The following is a 20,231-nucleotide window of genomic DNA, read 5'->3' as shown; positions in this document are numbered from 1 at the left end:
CAACAGGGAGAGACTTATTAAACTGGAACAGAACAGCGCCCATCTGCTGCATGGACATAGTCCTCAGCAACGGCTGAGATCCCAGAACAGCTTTCTGAGGACATCTAAGGTGCTTACTGTCTCACCAGAGAAGGCAAGGCTAGAGCCGTGGAAGAAGAGGACCTGTCACCTCTTTGGATGGATGCCAGTAACTGAGCAGTTACCACCTGGACACAATGAAAGCTGGCTGGTGTGGAAGTACCTGAACAGGCTACGATCAGGAGTGGGAAAATCCAGGGATAATGGGGGTTCAGCACAAGTGATACAAGTTGTGAATGTGTACAAGAACAAACCACAAGCCACATGCTTCAGTGCCCTCTCTGCCCAACATCCTGGACAGAGGATGATCTCCTACGAGCCATTCCAAGTGCATTGGACATTGCAAAATACTGGGCATGTGTAATACGATCTCACATGTTATGTTTTGTATACTGCAAAATGACTTGTACATTAACTGTAAATTTGTATGTTTTTGACTCGAGTATAATAATAATAACAGCAGCAATCCTTCCCTGCCATTTTATACCTTTCAGCAGATAATCCGCATAAACTTTGGACTATTATGGCCTTGTCTAACCCCTAAGAACTTATTCTACCATCATTTCTCGATTGTCAACATAAATGCCTTTTGTTATCTGTAATTGCCTACCCCTGATCTCAATCCCTCAGTTCAGTTAACATTTCTTCCTGAGGTACTCAGTCATTTGTCTTCTCTAGATCTACAAAACATGAGCATAGAATGTATATTCCACTCATAGTACCATTTTTTTTCCAGTTAATTTTTCCCTCTTGCATTATTTTCCCATCCTTAATTTTGAAATGAAAATGTATTGAAAAATTAAAAAATAAAAATTTGCCTAATTTTCCCACCAGTGTTTTTTTAATATTCAGTCATGAAAAAAAACCTATTACTCTAATGGTGGGTCACCAGTTCGTATGTGGTGACTGAGAAGAGCGTACAGTTACACTGCAGTAACGTTCTCGTTCTTCAAGCTAAGCATAGTGTTTATCTATGCACGCATCATTAGTATGCTTCTAGTAATCATGTGGGAGACATGCACAGGGTCTGTGAGGTTCAACCGAGCAAGTTGACTACGCGGTTTGGGTCACATAGCTGTGAGTGTGCATTTGGGAGATGGTGGTTTCGAACCTCACCATCGGCAGCCATGAAGGTGGTTTTTCGTGGTTTCTCATTTTCATGCTAGTCATATGCTGGGGCTGTACCTTAATTCAGGGCTTGGTTGGTTGCTTCCTTCGTAGTCCTGCCCTATCCCATTGTCACCATAAGACCTATATGTGTTCATGCAGCGTCAGAAAGCAGAGGTTAGGGACCATTGCTAGCCACGAGACAACATAAAACTCGAGAATAGCAAGTTGTTTACACTCGCCAGCAAGTGAATTTCTATGATGAGGATCTTGTGAGAAATTGTACTCTTAATAACCACACCTTTTTTCTTTCTTTTCCTTGAACCTCCTGCTCTGAATAAGACCACTGAGTTAGAGAAAATGTTTTAATGTTTTAACTTGTATGTTTTCATGTTCAGAAATATTGTTCATTTTCTCTTTAAATTGCTTTCCTGATTATTGACTTGTGACAAATTTTAACTCTACTATTTTTTATTTCTGCTAAAGGTTCTGATGAAAATGCGAGAGCCTCAGTTGGTAGCTTATTATGTGGCTGCTTTACCTCAGGAAGATCAAGTGCTCCTATATGCTCAGTTTTTGGAGGACATAGTGGACAACAAAGAACGGCAGTTATGTCTCTCCATAGCAGAAGATGTTGGTTTGGATGTTTTCTTTATCACAAAAACAGTTGTAGAAAATATCAGGTAATATTAAATTTAAATTTGTACATTAATAATTAACCTTCTACCAGGTACATTTCCTGAAACAGCTGATTATCTGAAAATTTCTTAGTCCTTCAATACAAGGGTGACTGAGAGGAAGGAGCACATTATCTGAGGGACTTTGAGGCTAGTTTATTCCTTGAGGTTTATCTACTTTTTGCTAATAAAAGGGTGCACTTCTGTTCTTTTGGAACAACTTCAAATTATAACATTCACCACTCAAGCATATTGGCAAAGTCTGTATTAGGTAAATGTATATTCAAGAACAAGTCAAGAAATATTTTATTACGAAAGACCACAGCTCCAAACAAGGTATACAATTTTGATACTGATCAAGCCAAATATGGTAAGATAGGAACACATAATAGAATAATAATGAAAGCTATATCTACCATTAGATTAGAGATGAGTGTTAAAAGATGTGAAAAACACAAGAGAACAAAACCTTTTCCACCGGGGCTTAGTAAATAACAGCAGTGTATGACCAAGTCGAAACTCAAAGGTGAGTGTTTCAACATTCCCACCACCTCTACCTGCTTGACCCATTCACTGTCGACATTTTAAATCTCCCTCTGGCGCTAATACGTTCCCAATAAGCCTTGCGATTTCACTTTGTGAATTCTATAGGAAAGCACTTCATATCTTTGGTCATTTTTGTGATATTTTTTATGAAACTGAAACAACGGTGATTGTGAATCTTTCCTCTGCATACTTACAAAGCTACAGACTTACCGAAGTCAATATTTGAGGCAAGTTTTATCTCAAAGTTTTTCTTTTATTGGAGTTAATTGCAAGAAAATGCCAACACTAGTTAAAAATTTGTATTTGGACTACAGTCTACACGGTCAGACATTTCCGCTTGTGTTATAAAAGAAACCCATGTAGAGTTCATTGTCGGCAATATCATTTTCTCCTGCTCGAGTAGATGTGCTGACTAGCACCTCCCTACAAATTATGAAAGCAAATGGTTGTAGTCCGACACATCTTTGTCTAGTATTAAAGGTATAGTCGTATAAATAGCACTAGATTACACTGGTAATATACTGAATATTTAGGTCAGATCACTAGTAACTAATGCTTCAACAAGCAGAGGCAAGTCGAGTGATTAGCGATGTTTAGCGAGTATTAGTGGCGTGGAAATTACGGCAGACTTTGTTGAACATATATTGTACTAGACAATGACATTGATATTGATTTCAGCTTTGACAGTGATTTAGAAAACAAAATTGGAGAAGCTCTTAGTTCAAGTGGTGAAAACAAAGGAAATAAATACATTTTTATAGGGTCGAGGAAGGAGTTGGATATGTGGAGCACAGGCAACATTGGCCCTAACAAAAAAAGATGGGATGTTGGGTGTTCATACACATCCAGGACAACCTGAAGTATGCTCAGTTATTAGACGAGTCATCGAGAAAGTTCTTTATAAACAGCTTCAGAACTACATTGTGTTTCATGACAAAGGGATTTAACCAATACACCCGGTACCTACATAAACACCTCAATTTTGGAAGCTGTTTTACAGCACACCAGGCAAGAAAAGAACAATGCATGCATTAAATTTCTGGACGTTCGAAAAGCTTTTGATAACGTCAGACATGCGCACCTCCAGAGCACATTGGAGTCGGTCAGTGTGTACGAAAAACTGACGAAGCTGTTAATTGCACTTGAGACAGAAACGTAACACAGATACAGACCCGAAAGGAGGGAACAAAACGCATCAAAATCGCGGTGTGTTTCAAGGCTTCCCTTTGTCACCGACATTGTTTAACATCACTACCAATCATATTGTGGAAGAACTATCTGAAGATTCTTTAGCAGGGAATTAAGGTTACTTGATTGCAAACGAGCAGCCTAACCTCACCATAATTTCGCCGACGATAGGTAATATTTGGGAAAAACACCGAATCTGCTGCCGAGCTAGCCAGGATTGCCATAGAACGATTTAAAGAACTCGGTCTGGACATCAGCGCTTCAAAATCAGCTTGTCTCTCTATCAAGAAAGGTCAGCTAACAGAGGAGAATATCATCATAAATGATAACTTTGAAATTAAATCACAGTGCAACGGAAGTGCGATTCGTTACTTAGGTGTGAATTTCATTAATGAACTTACACTGGATCCACAAGCCATACTTGACAAGATGCAAAACAAGATTGACACCCTTGTTAGCTTACCATTGTTGCAATCCGACCAGACATTTTCAATTTTAATTAGTTCAATATCACCTGCTCTTATTTACTCACTCCAAGCTACTCCCCTAAACAAGATCCCTCAAACTTTTCTATCAGATGTGGATAAAATATTAAAGAGTGGAACTAAAGAATTATTACAACTACCAACAGACGTTCCGGATCATATGGTGTACATCGAAAGGAAGTATAAAGGCCTTGGTTTGTTTCGCGCCACTTGGGAAGCCAAACTACAGCATATTAACATCTGTAATAAATTAACGCTTGCAAATAACGGATACATTGATGCAACTGGGAACTTGGAGCAAGAACGTACAATTTGTTTGCAAGATCTAGGCATAGAAATGAATGATCAAAGTATGTCCAAAAACATCCATCTTCCCAATGTAAGGAAAGTCCAACAAATACTACGAGACAGAGAAGTTCAGTCATGGACGAAGCTGCCGCACAAAGTAAAGGGCGTTGGACTCTTCCAGGAATACACACCAGGGAACAAATGGATAAGAGATCACTGAGGCTTATCCTGTGCGGAATGGAGAGAGGCCATCAAGATGACAGCTAATGTGTGCGCTGTTTGCTCCATGCCAGGAAGGTCCCAGGACAACACCCTCTGTCGGCGTTGCCACCGAGAGCACGAAACTCTTGCCCATGTACGGGGTGCCTTTCCTCACAGGGAGGTATTGAGAAATTCCTGTCATCATACAATTCAACACATAATCGCGACCTCCCTGAAGGACCATGGTTTCATGGTGCACGAAGAGGTTTCTGGCCTAGCTACCTGTGGGAGTAACAGGCATATTGACATGATAGCCTTTCAACCAGTTAGCAAACAAGGACTAATCTTAGATCCTACAATACGCTTCGAGTCGCACATTGGCCAGGCTGAAGAGGTGGACGCCGAGAAGTCGGTTTACCAGCCAACCGTGAACTACTATAAGGACTTATATCACCTAGACAATATTTCCATCCATGGACTCGTATTGCATAAGACCAATTTCATGTTTTTACCCTATTAAACTTGCTACTAGTATTTACAATTCTTATTTTTATTATCCACTCAATTCAATGCATAAAATGTTTGTTGTCTCTAAAAGGACATTACAATACAAACGTTACTTGGGACATGTTTGGCTCGCTGTATCGAGCATCTTCAGCCGTCTTTTATACGATTTTCTCAAGGTTGAGTCATACATTAAACCTTATTTATAATAATTTTGTTCATGGAAAATGTTTTACGCAATGTTTTAACCAGTGACTATTCTTTTTTTATCCCATCCTCTCTCCACAGCAAGTGTCCACAAGATCCCGTGCAGCTGCAGCCGGGTATACATAGGCACTACCAAACGCAGCATCGCCACACGACTGAAGGAGCATAACAGACATAACCGGCTGGGACAAACAGATAGATCATCAGTCGCTGAACACTCGCCGCTAGCAGGCCATGACATGGAGTGCAGAGACACCAAAGTACTGTCAACTACTGTGTCTTATCACGCCCGGCTACAGAGGGAAGCCATTGAAATCCTGAAGCATACCAACACCTTCAACCGTAAGGAGGAATCTGAACGGGTAAACAAAGCCTGGTTTTCAGTCTTGCAAGCTCTAAATCCTGAAGGACACGATAGCCGCAGCAGAATAGAAAGCAACGGGTGATCGGCTGCCTGTCTCCGCCAAGGCAGGTCAGTGTACACTGTGCTACCTAACGCTTCAACCATTGGCCGAAGAACAGCCAATCAGAGACCACCCTCCACCGTGGCGCCCAATAGGCGAGCAGCGTACCATATCCTGCACTACATAATGAGGTGGAATTACAACAGCACTTCATTCCACTGAGAGCTTCGCTGCTATCGAAGTCAGTCGGAACCCTTGACAAAGCCGAGCGCATTCTTCGGTGAAACGTCGGGACATTCACTCGCTCTTGGACCATGGCCTGCAAGCCCGGCAAATGCTGACATGATCTCAGAATATTATTTTTGGATTTCTCAGTAATCCTTTATACCCTGCCCTTTCCCATTCCTCGTTTAAGAATATTTCGAGTTTTCACGCGCCGAACGCAGTGTGTCCTTCCAGTATCGTAAAAACAGTCACCTGTGAATTGGTGTATCTTGCTGAGTTGCTGTCTTTGTTCATCACATGATCAGACTTCCATGCAAGTATCTGAGTTCTTTTGTCTTTGTTTTGGCAGCAGAGTGGTGGCGTTGGTGGCAAACTCCGTTTCATTGTGCATACTGTGTACATGACTGTTAAAGAAGTATTTATTGCGATTTTGGTTGCCAAATTTACGTATGTTACTCTTCTGGAATATATGCTAATCGCGTGTTACGAAATGCGAACAGTTTGAAATAAGGAAGGAAAATACGTGTGGTAAAGTTACCGTGACCAGTGACGCTAGTAAGAAACCAAAAATAGTTCAAAAATTTTGGGAGCAATACTCGAAAGAATGGCCCTGTTTAACGTGTTCCTCAAAATCTCCTTCACACGTATTTTGTAGTGTATGTAGCCATGATTTTTCAGTTGCGCATGGTGGGAGATGACTGTTGTAAATACGTGGCTAGCAAAATTCATACGGATACAGTTAAGCTGAGGGATACAAACAAGAATTTAACCAGTTTTGCTAAATCCTCGGAAGATGAAAGCTCAGTAATAAACGCGGAGTTGTTGTTTACAACTTTTCTTGTTGAACACAACTTGCCTTTAGCCTGCAATGACCATGCGGGACGTTTGTTCAAGAAAATGTTTCTTGATTCGAAAATAGCTTCGAAGTACGGTTATGTGAGAACAAAAACGGGAGCACTAGTTAAAACTTTGGCTTCTAGAGTTGAGAGAAAAGTCCTGGAAACAGATGGCAGTAACGATATGAGTAACAGAAAGCTCTACCCATAAGTTGTGACTCTTTTCGATGAGGAATCTACGCAAATTTCAACGATAATTCTTAGAATTCGGGAATCCAATGACAATACAGGCAAAGGAATATTCAATATTTTGGATGATTAACTGAAGAAGAGGGGGATTCCGTGGGATAACTGCGTAGGTTTTGCATGTGATAATGCAAGTACTATGACTGGTGTTTCCAAAGGTGGGAGCTCCTTCATTTGTGAAGAAAATCCTAATATTCATGTGCAAGGCTGTGCTTGTCATCTTGTGCACTTAGCCGCTCAAAAGGGGTGCAATGCTCTTAATATTGAATTATCTCTTCTACAGTGTGTATCAAGGGTCTTAGAACAGTGGAACCCTTTAAAAATGCTCTTCTGTGAATCAGATTCTGACAAGGCCAACTCAAAATTTCTGAAAGTTAAGGAACAATTTGAAAATCCATCTTCTAAGCTTTACCTTTTGTTTCTCAGCTCTGTTCTTCCACTTTTCAGCTCCATAAATGTATTCCTCCAACAAGAGACATCACTTCTTCATAAACTTCATTCAAAGTTAAATGAATTTTTCAGTGACCGTATTGTTCACTTTGTGAGAGAGTCCTCTGTTCCAGAGTCCGATACTAATTTGCTTGATGTGAAATTTAGTTCTGCTAAGTTACCGAAATGTGACAGTGAGTTGGTCATAGGGGCAAACACAAGGGCTTACATAAGGGCAGTTTCTCTAGATGAAACTACATTGAAAAACTTTTATTCCGACGTGAGACTGTTCTATACAAAAACATGTGAGTACATTGTCAACAAATGGCCAATTACGGATACATTTTTCGAGCATCCTGAAGTTGCTGATGTTTTCCAGAGGAAATCCAAGAGTTTTTTATCAGTAGAATTTATGCTTGACCGGTTTCCTAAAATTCTGTCATTAGAAGAAATTGATTCTTCAGAAACCGAGTTTAGTTGTTTCTTATTTGATGGATTCCCTTTTGACAAGGATGAAAGGACTGACAAATTTTGGTTCGAAATATCGAAGATCACTGATGCTTCAGGTATGAGGAAGTACCCTTCACTGAGTAAGCTAATGATAGCTATTCTTCTAATACCCCATAACAATGCTCCGGTGGAAAGAAATTTTAGTTTGTTGAGGAAGAACAAGACTGACTTCTGTGCTAATATGAACACCGAAGTGTTAAGTGCTCGGTTAGTGCAGAGGATGCACATGTTATCAAAAGAAAAAGCATGTCATCAGTGTACCTTTACGAAACAGAAACTACAAGCTGCTAAAGGGGCAACTACAGTACTCAACAAAAGAAATGATCCTTCAACCTCCACTCATAAATGTACTGCAGATCACCTGTTACTCTAGCAGGTAAGAATCATACACTGTGTATATGCCAGTCTTCGAATATGTTACATCTGGTTGAATTGTATGTTGGTCATTGATTTTTCAGTGATGTGTAAGTTAGTGAGATCTTGAAAAAAATCTACGGTCATGCCCCCCCGCCCTAACGGCTGCATTACTAATTGCCTTTCTTGAAAATTGGCATCTCTGTATTAAGCCTGATTTAATTTTTTGGAAGGGAAAAGAGGGGTCATCTTGGATTAAGAAAAATACGGTAAACATTATTAGTGTTTCAAAAATGATTTTTTCCAAAACAGTAAAATACAAGGAATGTTTGATCAAAATAATTTGCGATAAATCTATGTACATAATGTGCAGCAGGCATTTTCTGTTCAGCGACTATTTGTTGTCCATAATGGGGAACGGATTAAAGTTGCAGATGCCTTTCTACTTCATAGATTTTAATTTTTTCTTCATTAGTAAGCAGTTTCATGACTTTTCTCTGTATCCATAAGTAGTCTACTACAAAACAAATATGCACTACACTAGTCAACTTCACATGATGATGATGATGCTAATCCGTAGGTAGCCTATCGTGCTACAAATATTTGGCACCTTTCATTGTATCTATCAGTCAACAAAATTTAACTACTGAGTGACTGAAATACAAAGTACAAGCACAAACAGGCTCACCAAGCGAATTGACCATGCGGTTAGGACATGCAGCTGGGAGCTTGCGTTCGGGAGATAGTGGGTTCGAACTCCACTGTCAGCAACCTTAAAAAGGTGGTTTTCCGTGGTTTCCTATTTTCACACCAGGCAAATACTGGGGCTGTATCTTAATTAAGGTCATAGCTGCTTCCTTCCCACTCCTAGCCCTTTCCTATCCAGTTATCACCATAAGACCTATCTGTGTCAGTGCGACGTAAAACAAATTGTAAAAAAGAAAAGGGAAAAAGAACAGGCATTAAAAGATCTTTAAATCGCATGTATAATATTAACTTAGGCCTAACATGTGGGCTATATTATAAAAATGACACAGTGACCTAAAATTGATTAAAATACTTTATTTTGTGCAAATAACAAATTTTCTTAACATGTATTGTCTTTTGTGTATACACTGATTGTTTTTATTTTTGAGTAAAATATATGGTAGTAAATTTAAAGGGACGCTGAGTTAATATTATTAATGATGTTCTTTACAAATGAAGGAGCTCACACCTTTGGAAACACCAGTCATTGTACTTGCAATATCACATACAAAACCTACGCAGTTATCCACGGTATCCCCCTGTTCTTCAGTTCATCATCCAAAATATTGAATATTCCTTCGCCTGTATTGTCGTTGGATTTCCGAATTCTAAGAATTATTGTTGAAATTTGCGTAGATTCCTCATTGAAAAGCGTTGCAACTTATGGGTAGAGCTTTCTGTCATTCATATCGTTACTGCCGTCTGTTGCCAGGACAAAGGGCTGGGACTTCATTAACTCTTACCTTCCCCTCAACTGTAGAAGCCAAAGTTTTAACTAGTGCTTCCGTTTGTGTTTTTGCACAACCGTACTTCAAAGCTATTTTCGAATCGCAAATGTCCCACATGGTCACTGCAGGCTAAAGGCAAGTTATGTTCAACAAGAAAAGTCGTGAACAACAACTCTGCATTTGTTACCGAGTTTTCATCTTCCGAGGATTTAGCAAAAATGGTTAAATTCTTGTTTGTATTCCTCAGCTTAACTGTATCCGTATGAATTTTGCTAGCCACCTGTTTACAACAGTCGTCTCACCCACCATGCGCAACTGAAAAATCGCGGCTACACACACTACAAAACATGTATGAAGGATATTTTGAGGAACACAGTAAACAGAGCCATTCTTTCGAGTATTCCTCCCTAAATTTTTTAACTATTTTTGGTTTCTTACTAGCGTCACTGGTCACGGTAACTTCACCACACGTATTTTCCTGCACAAGAAATCGCTTTATTGTTTATTTCAAACTGTTCACATTTTGCAACACGCAATTAGCATATATCTTAGAAGAGCAATATATGTAAATTTGGCAACCAAAATCGCAATAAATACTTCTTTAACAGTCACGCACACAGTATTCACAATGAAACGGAGTATGCCGCCACTGCCACCACTCTGCTGCCAAAACAAAGACAACAGAACTCGGATACTTGCATGGAAGTCTGATCATGTGACGAACAAAGACGACAACTCAGCAAGATATACCACTTCACAGGTGACTGTTTTTCCATTACTGGAAGCACACACTGCTTTCTGTACATTGTTATACACATTCCTTGTAAAGTGTCGGTGAAATTTTGTAAGATAAAGAATATACATCATTTGTAGGGACGTGAAAAAATCGCATTTGCGACAAAAAATTCAAATTTTTGAATCTTGTACTGAATCCAAGCCCATGGTAATTCTAATGTGGAATAAAATAATTTTTACACATAAATAGAAGTGCGACAAAATGCGAATTGTGACCCAAAATGCGAAATTAGTATGCATATGCGATTTTGGTGCAAATTCTGCGAAAATGTACTATTTTACTGGCGAAAACAGCATATTTCGGCAAAATTGTCAGAAATACTCAAAATTTGATGCATAAATGTTTTGACCGTCCCGATAGATGAAGAAAAGTAGCCGATCGATTGCTGCTTGCTGACTTTAATCGATATTTACAATGGGAATGGCAAGGGGAATACGATCTGTATAGATTATTATAGAAATGTAAATCGAGTGTCACGGAAATAACAAGATAGACGCAGCGTTGTTTTCCTGTTGTTCAAAATTGAAACTAGTGAAGAGTAGAAAGTCGAGTGATCGTTTAGGTTATGGGGCGCATAACAAAAACTGCGCACGAAAGGGCTCACCAATATGCAAATTATGGTTTATATGCCACAGATTCAGCGACAGTGTTTTGCAAGTATTGTAATTGCCAAGTTGGGTGGGGAAAGAAAGATAGCATTGTGAAACATGTTAAATCTGAAAAACACGTGTGTAAGCGACGCGTTAACGAAAGTTCAACTCCTGCTGCTAGTATGTCTCAAAGAAAGTAATCTTCTGTGCTTACACAGTTAGATAGTTGTAAACGAAAGTTTCTAGAGATAACTTCTCAAAACGCACAGTTGAAGTATTTGCCAAAGCAGATATACCTCTGGAAAAGCTGGAAAGCTAAAAGCCTGGATTACTGAGTTTTCAAATTAAGAGCTGCCATTGAGAACTCTACATGAAGTATATTTACTGGGGAAGTTTCGATTTCATTGATCGGGTACGGTTTAGGTATTACGACATCGAAACCACGCGCAAAATTGAAGGATACTGAATTTGAGTGGGATTTTCATATCGAACTACCTTACCTGTACCCATTTGATCCAGTAATTTTAAATTATTTTGTTATATTTTGAGGTCTTTCTTTCTAGAAGTTGCATTTGACCACCAGAAAAGAACAGCAGAGGCTCTAGTGGGGAAGAACATCAACATACTCTGTGATGAAACTACAGATAGAATGGGCCGTTGTGTTTTTATCATCATATTCCAAGTCCCAGCCGGATCGAAGAGAGAGGTACACAGTTATAGTGTACCATATGATGTAGTTAAAATGTTTGTTAGTGACAGTGCCCCGTACATGACCCGATGTTATGAAACATTAAGTCTGGTCATAGGGGATCATTTAATGCATGTACAGTGCTGCGCACATAAGATCAGCTTAGTCGGCAATAGTTGGGTCGCAGTGATGACAGATTTAAATTATGTGGTTGCCATGTTAAAGTCTGCATTTTTGAACACAAGAAAGTGAAAATATAATTATTTACCATTCTTAACATCGAAGTATGGTGCTTCAAAGGAAGCAAAGCTTTTTCCTGCACCTGTCATAACCCGATGGAATAGCTGGTTTCAGGCTGCCTTCTATTGCAGTGCTTACTTTACTGATGTTACATTTTTCAAGATGTCTGACATGAAAGACATCAACAACTGTGGTATTAAGTACCTGACTGATCTGAGTGACCGAGAAGTGAATAGGCTTCACTCCCACATGGTTTTTGTCACAGATCATGCAGGTGGATTGGTTGACCTCCTTCCTGAACTTGAAGGGTCTCTGTATCCTACCTCTCATCTGCTTTACCCCAAACTGCATAATCTTGACGCCAGTTTTACTGTCATTTGTGAGGGGAATTTTTCTGCGGCAACTAATGATGCTTTGATTAAGCTCACTCCTCTACAGCAGGCTGCATGTAGAGACACATTTGTCAAAGCTGCTCATTCTTCACAGTGCAAGCTAGCCACATTGAAAGCTGAAGACCCCAACCATAAGCATTTTGTGTCAATTTCTCAAACTTTGTATCCAAAAAATTTAATTTTGAATAACATTGATAAATTAGATGAACTTCAGAAATTGTTTGGAGTAACAGATCTCTCACGAAACGATATCTGGGCTGCTTACTGTTCTCTGAAACATACAATTCAAACGCAGATGAAAGAAAGTGAAAAATGTGATGTCGTGCTTGCACCAACTGCAGTTCAGACAGAGTTCAGCATATTTGCTAAATACTGTCTTGAGTTGTTGTGGACCCCAACGAACAATGTAGATAGCGAGCGCGTGTTGTCTTATTACAGCACAGTGGTTACAAACAGACGGTGCAATTTGTAAAAAAAAAAAAAAAAAAAGCAATGCCTAGTACGCCTCATTTTGGTGCTGCCATTGGTTTTTGAGGTTTCCTTATAACTGCATAACCTTTGGTGGTGCTATTTGAGGATCCAACCAGCTTCTGATGACCTAACAGACAGAAGTACTGACAATGCTTTTGTTTGAACAATGAATTTGTATTGTTTGTGAATCAAGGACAGTAATTGAACTTCATAAACTTGGAATGGTTAAAATTAATAATACAATGCGATTATTTTAACTTTGTAAATAGATGCTAATTTTGGAAAAAAAATAGTTGCTAATTTTGAAACAAATAGATGCTAATTTTTCAGGTCCCTACTCATTTGTTTTGGTAATATTTTCTGCACATATATTAGAAAATTTATACTGTAACAAAACCCCTTTAGAAAAACTTTTGAGGTCTTGTCCTCATCAATGTTTACATATGCAGTGTGGTAACTTTGATGTATTCATGCTCAGAAAAATTACTTGTGTTTCCTTCTTCACAGATAACATTGTGTTTATTTTGCTTTTCAGCTGTGTAAGATTGTGGACAAAAATTCTGTCTCTGTATGAGGCATGGTTGCTGATACCATCTTTGGTTGCTCTGTTTATTGCTTCTTTTGATTCTACTTTTTTTTTTTGGTCTGGTTCTTCTCTTGACCTACCAGAATGTGATTATAAATATGATGTGTAGTCGGGAAAAATACAGGGCACTGCATTCTCTGACATTAGCAGTCTTGGAAAAGAAGCAGTTAAGGTTACATTTAAAGTATCAGTTTATTCCCACAAAGTATCACTGAAATGCCTGGGACCTATCCGTAAAATAATGTACTACTGTTAGCCAACTTCATGCATATACAGAATGAATAGGCCTACATATTAATAGCTATTGCATGTGGTTTAATGCATATAATAATAATAATAATAATAATAATAATAATAGTAATGCCATTTAAATAATGAATCCCATAATTTGAGCCAACATACCTCATATATTTTAAGAATAAATATACCTACATATCACCAGCTGTTGCATGTAGTTTAATAAGTCTCTGTTCGTTCTGATGGTGTGAGAAAATAATAATAATAATAATAATAATAATAATAATAATAATAGTTACTCACCACTGAGTATTTAGTAACTCAGTAATCTTGTCTTGGAATTTCACGCATTGCTCCATAACCTCATATTTCGGAAACTTAATAAATCATCATCATCATCATTTACCTTCATCCAGCTGTAGCCGGGTAGGGGCAAATATGGTTCCTCTCCACTTTCTTCGGTCTTTCCACCACTCCTCTTCCGACACTGTGTCCCAGTCCATGTTTCTTCCTATAAACTGCGTTGGATTGTGTCCTTCCATCTCAGTCGCGGTCATCCACGACCTCTCCTTCCTTGCATTTGCATTTCCATCACCTTTTTTGGCATTCTTTCATCACTCATTCGCTTTATGTGCCCAAACCATCGTTGTCGGCTCTTCTCTATTCTATCATTCATTTTTTTTGACACAAATTTCTTCCCAGATTTTCTCATTCCTTATTTTGTCTCTTCTACTCTTCTGTATCATATTCCTCAAGAACTTCATTTCGGTTGCCTGTATTCGACTCTCGTCGTCCTTCGTCATTGTCCAAGTTTCTGCTCCGTAAGTTGTTATGGGTACATAATACATCTTGTACATAGTATCCTTTGCTTCCATTGGCACATCTTTGTCCATAACATGTTTCTTACACTATGATAGAAACAACTTCCAGCTTGAACCCTCTTGCTAATTTCAGCATCCAGTCGAGCATTCTCCATTAATTCACTCCCCAGGTATTTAAACGTTTCCACTACTTCCAGGGGCTTGTCTGCAAGTCTAATCTAACCTTTCCCTTCTTTCTCTCCTCTAGTTATAACAAGAGTTTTACTCTTTTCTACACTTATTTTCATTCCACATTCTTTGATTTTCCCATTCACCACATCCAACTGTTCTTGAACCTTCCTGTCGTCTCCTCCCCAAATAACAATATCATCTGCAAATAACAACATGTTCATTTTTCTTCCTCCATATGCTGCTTTTGCTGTTCTCTTGATGTCATCCATTACTATTGTAAACAGGATTGGTGATAGAACACTTCCCTCTCTCAGCCCACTAGTTATTTTAAACCAACTTGTCCTGCCAACTTGTGTTTGCACACAACTACAACATTCCTGTACATTGCCATGATCATTTTTAGTAATCCCTATCCAATTCCTTTTTTTGCATCAGACTGTTCCAAACTTAAGTTCTGGGGACACTGTTATATGCCTTTTCAATGTCAATGAATGTTAACACCATATCATTCCCGTACTCCCATTGCTTTTCCATTAGTTGTCTCATAATGAAACCAAACTGACCAAACTGATTTTCCTGTATCTGATTCTCAACCCTCAACCTTATCCTACTTTCCAGTATCCTCTCCATTATCTTAGCAACATGGGATATTAGAGTAATTCCCCTGTAGTTCTTCAATACTTTCTTGTCGCCTTTCTTGAAAATTAGGATGATTATTTCTTTTTTGGCAATCATCAGGGACCTCCTTATTCTCCCAGACAATCCTGAGAACTCGACATGTCCACTGCAAGCCTACAGCTCCAGCTGCCTTTATCATCTTCTCTGAAAGTTCATCTATTCCAGCAGTTTTTCCATTCTTCATCTTTGTTACTGCTATTTCAATTTCATTCATTGTAATTTCTTTATCCATTTCTTTATCAACTAATTGCCTTTCCTGGTTGTCCATTGAATGACTGTCATCAGTTCTTATGTTAAGCAATTTTTGAAAATACTCTCTCCATCTATCCCTTATTTCTTCTGGCTTTGTTAATATTATGCCATCTTCATTCTTCACAAATTTGGTGTTTACTTGATCTCTCTTTTTGTTTCTTAAGATACCATACAGTAATATCTTGCTGCCCTGCATATCATCTCTCATTTTCTATGTGAATAAGGCCCAGAGTTTCCTCTTCTTCCACTACTTTCTTGATCAAATTCTTTGCCTCCACATATTTTCTTGTACTTTCTTCAGTCTTAAATGTTTTCCATGCCATTTTCTTTTGCCTCACTTTAATCTTTACGCTATCATTCCACCAGTGTGTCTTTTTGTCTTTCACATTTCCTGATGTTCTACCACATACTTTTCCTGCACATCCAACCAGTGCATCCTGAAATCTTTTCCTTTCATCTTCAATATTCCCCACCTCCGTCCTGGGTACCAAGGGTATTATTTCCCCTTTGAAATTCTTCTTGTATGCTTTTCTCCTTCCACTTCCATACTTTATTATTTTCTCTCTTCTTAATGGGGTTTTTAAATCTTTCCCACTTTCAATTTTCCTGTCACAACTCTATGATCTCCACCAAATGCTTGTTCAGGCATAGCTGTAACTTCGAGCCCCACTGTCGGCAGCCCTGAAGATGGTTTTCTGTGGTTTCCCATTTTCACACCAGGCAAATGCTGAGGCTGTATCTTAATTAAGGCCACAGCCGCTTCCTTCCAACTCCTTGGCCCTTCCTATCCCATTGTCGCCATAAGACCTGTCTGTGTCGGTGCAACATAAAGCCCCTAGCAAAAAAACCATTTTTAATGTGGACTTTGTACATTTTTTTAATGTATATAGAGTCAATTGTATATATATATATATATTTTTGAGCTTGTTAAGAATTTGTACATAGTTGTCAACTGTAGCATCATACGCTAAATAATAATGTCCAAAGTCATTACTTTCTTATTACTCAGAAGCTTCAAGTGCCTACCTGTGCTAACATCACAGTACATTTCTGGAATGGTTGTGAGGCCATACATCTATAGTTCCGTTTCTATGAGTTTCGACTTGACAGTTAACCGGAAGTCAGACATTAGTCCCAAATTGTGAAGAGTACAAACAGCTGATTCATGACATACAACACAAACAGAAATGTATATATACTCAAATATAAGTCCAGAATCAATTATTCTGTTAACTCACTTAAGATTAACAATAACTCATAACATATTTAGGATAAGGCTATAAGATAAAAATAGATCAATGCTCGAACAGATAAAACGTGAGAAATTGAAATGAAATTTCTACTCACCATCTAGAAGAGCTCACGTTGCTAATCGATTCAATTACTCCTAAGGAAGAAAAAATCCTACAAAGGGAATAAATACATCACTCATTTCTGAGTCACTATCAGCATTTTCATCATCTGTTGAGGTTTCACTCTCGCTTGACCGTAACGAGATAATGCCTTCAACATAATCATCTGTGATACTTTCCCTCTCCCAGGCTTCACTTACGGTATTTCTGATCGCGTCTCTCAACCTTTCTCCAGTCATCCGCACTTACACGGTCTATGACTTCCCAAAGAAGTTTTTCAACTTCTAAAGCTTTGAAGAGTTGGTTATTCGCAGCTATATAATCCTTCACTTGGGCCCAAATCAGTTCCGTGGCGTTAGGCAATGGTATGGTGGAATGCCAACAACTTTATGCCCATGCCTCCTGGCTAGTTCATCAACCATGTAAAATGGGTACTAGGGCTTGGTGTGGGTTTTTTTTTTCCTTTACAAGATGCAGGAGATACCCCCCCCCCCGCTTCCTCATGTCATCGCAAACCAAAATATTTTGCTCCTTCAACTACTCAATCAACTAATTATTTCTAGCCACCATTGTTGTTGCTTTGTCAAGAATGACTGAGTGAACTGACCAAAGACTGCAAAAAGAACTGAGCACAATACAACACACAGCACGTGGTTATAGTAAACAACAGGTTGACAACACTGATAACTGAAACTAGAGTCTAACACACTCTATCAGAGTGATCAGCTGCCTATGATTGGCTGTTTATGAACCTGTTAAGTGGGAAGGTCATAAACGAGATTTTCCTGCATAGTGGGGAATCATTTTCAGTGAAACTTTTCTTTAAAAATAAATAGTTTTTACCAATCTACGCCCGTTTAAATATTATATTACATTAAACTTTGCATAAAATTATACCTCGCAGTGTAAATTGCGTTATTATTTACAAGTAAAACGATTTTTCAATTCATCCAGTGTCAGTGTAAAAATTGCATATATGCCATTTCATATTTACTCCAATATAAATTGATTGTTGAAATGTGTAATACACAAATGAAAAATTATAAAATACTCCAAATAATATACATTCTCTCAAATAACACATTTTTTCTGAAATAAAATAGAAAAATGTACTCACCACGTAGGCCTATAACTTGCCATTGTAGAGGACAGCGAGTAATCCACGAGTTCATTCGTCATGATTTTGTCGCCACACTGTACAAAATTACACTTCACTGTTCAACACTATTTACACTAATTATTTACACTCAATAGCTGTCACAAATGACTGGAGAAAAAAATTGAAAAAGAAAACTCTTTCCGAATGGTCACTGATAGTTGCCGGCACTCAGATTGAACCGCAGCCATCGAATGTACACTACAAGCTTCTCAAATTTCCTGAGCATAGAACCTGAGAGTTCTGGCATATTTGCAATGTTTATACTTCAGCTGTATGGTAAAGCCTGAAGCAAGTAGAGGGACACAAAGCGACATTGCATACTAAAGATAAAAATTTCATTGTTCCGTATTGAAATTATTGATGTTAAAAATTAAATAATTGAAAAGGAGGTTCAACCTATTCAATACTTAAAAGAAAGAAATGCAGTAATCACATTCCTATTTAAATGGGACCGGTTTCGACCTTAGTCCAGGTCATCATCAGCCGTAAAAACATGTACAATGTTTATGAATATTGGAGGTCAGTTTCACACTCTGATAGGCACAAAGACACGACACCACATTCTGTCATGCACAAAGTCACAACAATATCAAATAATATACGAAGGTCAAAAATAACTTGAAGTCGCAGACGAATAGATTTGTAGTAGAAAGCCGCCAGCTCCTGGTGATCAGCGCGGCATATTCAAGGTCATGCGCTGCGGTCGAACGCCAAAGTAGAGTGGAGAATGTTTTGAAGGTCCAGAATTTGTCACGGTTGCGGGAAGTTAAGTACGTATATAAAAATATACGATGCAAATCAGTATAATTGAATGAGTACTTGTACTCCTGCTAAGTTCTTGGAAAACAGTTGACTTGAAAAAACTATATTTTTTTCTTCTCTCTACATACTGTTACATCCCAATCGCTTGGTGGGGTAGGAAGCAAATCGCTCTCACTGTCTGATTCGCTAGTCTCATCAGAGCTCGAACTCTGTCCCTCTCCACGGCATCTAGGCAGTAGGCCTACTCCGATGGAAGTACTCTGCTTGCAGCATCTAACAGCAGGATAGATTCACCATTACTATCTAAACTAGAATCACTGCAACTATCTTCCTCACAGTGTTCGAGAATATCCCAAATCATCACTCGCAAGATCTACAATTCATTACTTGTTCAAAACAAATAGGAACGCTACATATAGAATTAAAACAATGAAATGAAATGAAATGAAATAAAATGAAATGGAGTATGGCTTTTAGTGCCGGAAGTGTCCGAGGACAAGTTCAGCTCACCAGATGCAGGTCTTTTGACACCCGTACGTGACTTGCGCATTGTGATGAGGATTTAAGGTTAAAAACTTCATTATTGTTCCGTATTGAATAGAGAAATAAGATGTACAATATAATAGGTTAGGATCCACCTTTCAATACTCCGTAATAAGATGGTAAGAAGTAGTTACAACCTGTTTAATGGGACCGGTTTCAACACATTTTAAGTGTCATCATCAGCCAATTTTCGAAGATCTTAAAACAACTAGCACATTGAAAATTGGCTGATGATGACACTTAAAATGTGTTGAAACCGGTCCCATTAAACAGGTTGTAACTACTTCTTACCATCTTATTACGGAGTATTGAAAGGTGGATCCTAACCTATTATATTGTACATCTTATTGTGATGAGGATGAAATGATGATGAGAAACACATACCCCCAGTCCCTGTGCCAGCGAAATTAATCAATGATGGTTAAAATTCCCGACCATGCCGGGAATCGAACCTGGGACCGCTATGACCAAAGGCCAGTGTGCTAACCTTTTAGCCATGGAGCCGGACATTAAAACAATAAATCACAAGATATATTTATATTCCAACTAAACAACTTATGAGAGCTGAAAACATTCACACCGAGACACGCAGTACCATGCTCCAAGCAGCACACTGACTGAGCTTCTCCCACCAGCAATAGCCAAGTGCCACACAGGTTTTTCTTGCACTATGCAGCTATGTAGCAGATAACAAGGGGATTCCCAGACGATAACTGCTTAGGTGTATGAAGGT

General features: G+C 38.6%; 1 protein-coding gene across 2 annotated transcripts in view; it reads left to right on the top strand.

Moving 5' to 3' along the window:
• Window positions 1–20,231, top strand: part of Nup107 (nuclear pore complex protein Nup107) — a 262,527-nt gene that overhangs the window by 165,770 nt on the left and 76,526 nt on the right. For both annotated transcript variants that reach the window (XM_067151227.2, XM_067151228.2), the window contains exon 11: window positions 1,672–1,868. In XM_067151227.2, the coding sequence (XP_067007328.1) occupies window positions 1,672–1,868 (197 nt within the window). The remainder of the gene's footprint in view (window positions 1–1,671; window positions 1,869–20,231) is intronic.

Source organism: Anabrus simplex, chromosome 7 (genome assembly GCF_040414725.1).
Source record: "Anabrus simplex isolate iqAnaSimp1 chromosome 7, ASM4041472v1, whole genome shotgun sequence".
NCBI lineage: Eukaryota > Metazoa > Arthropoda > Insecta > Orthoptera > Tettigoniidae > Anabrus > Anabrus simplex.
This window is presented reverse-complemented; position numbering and strand designations above follow the sequence as displayed.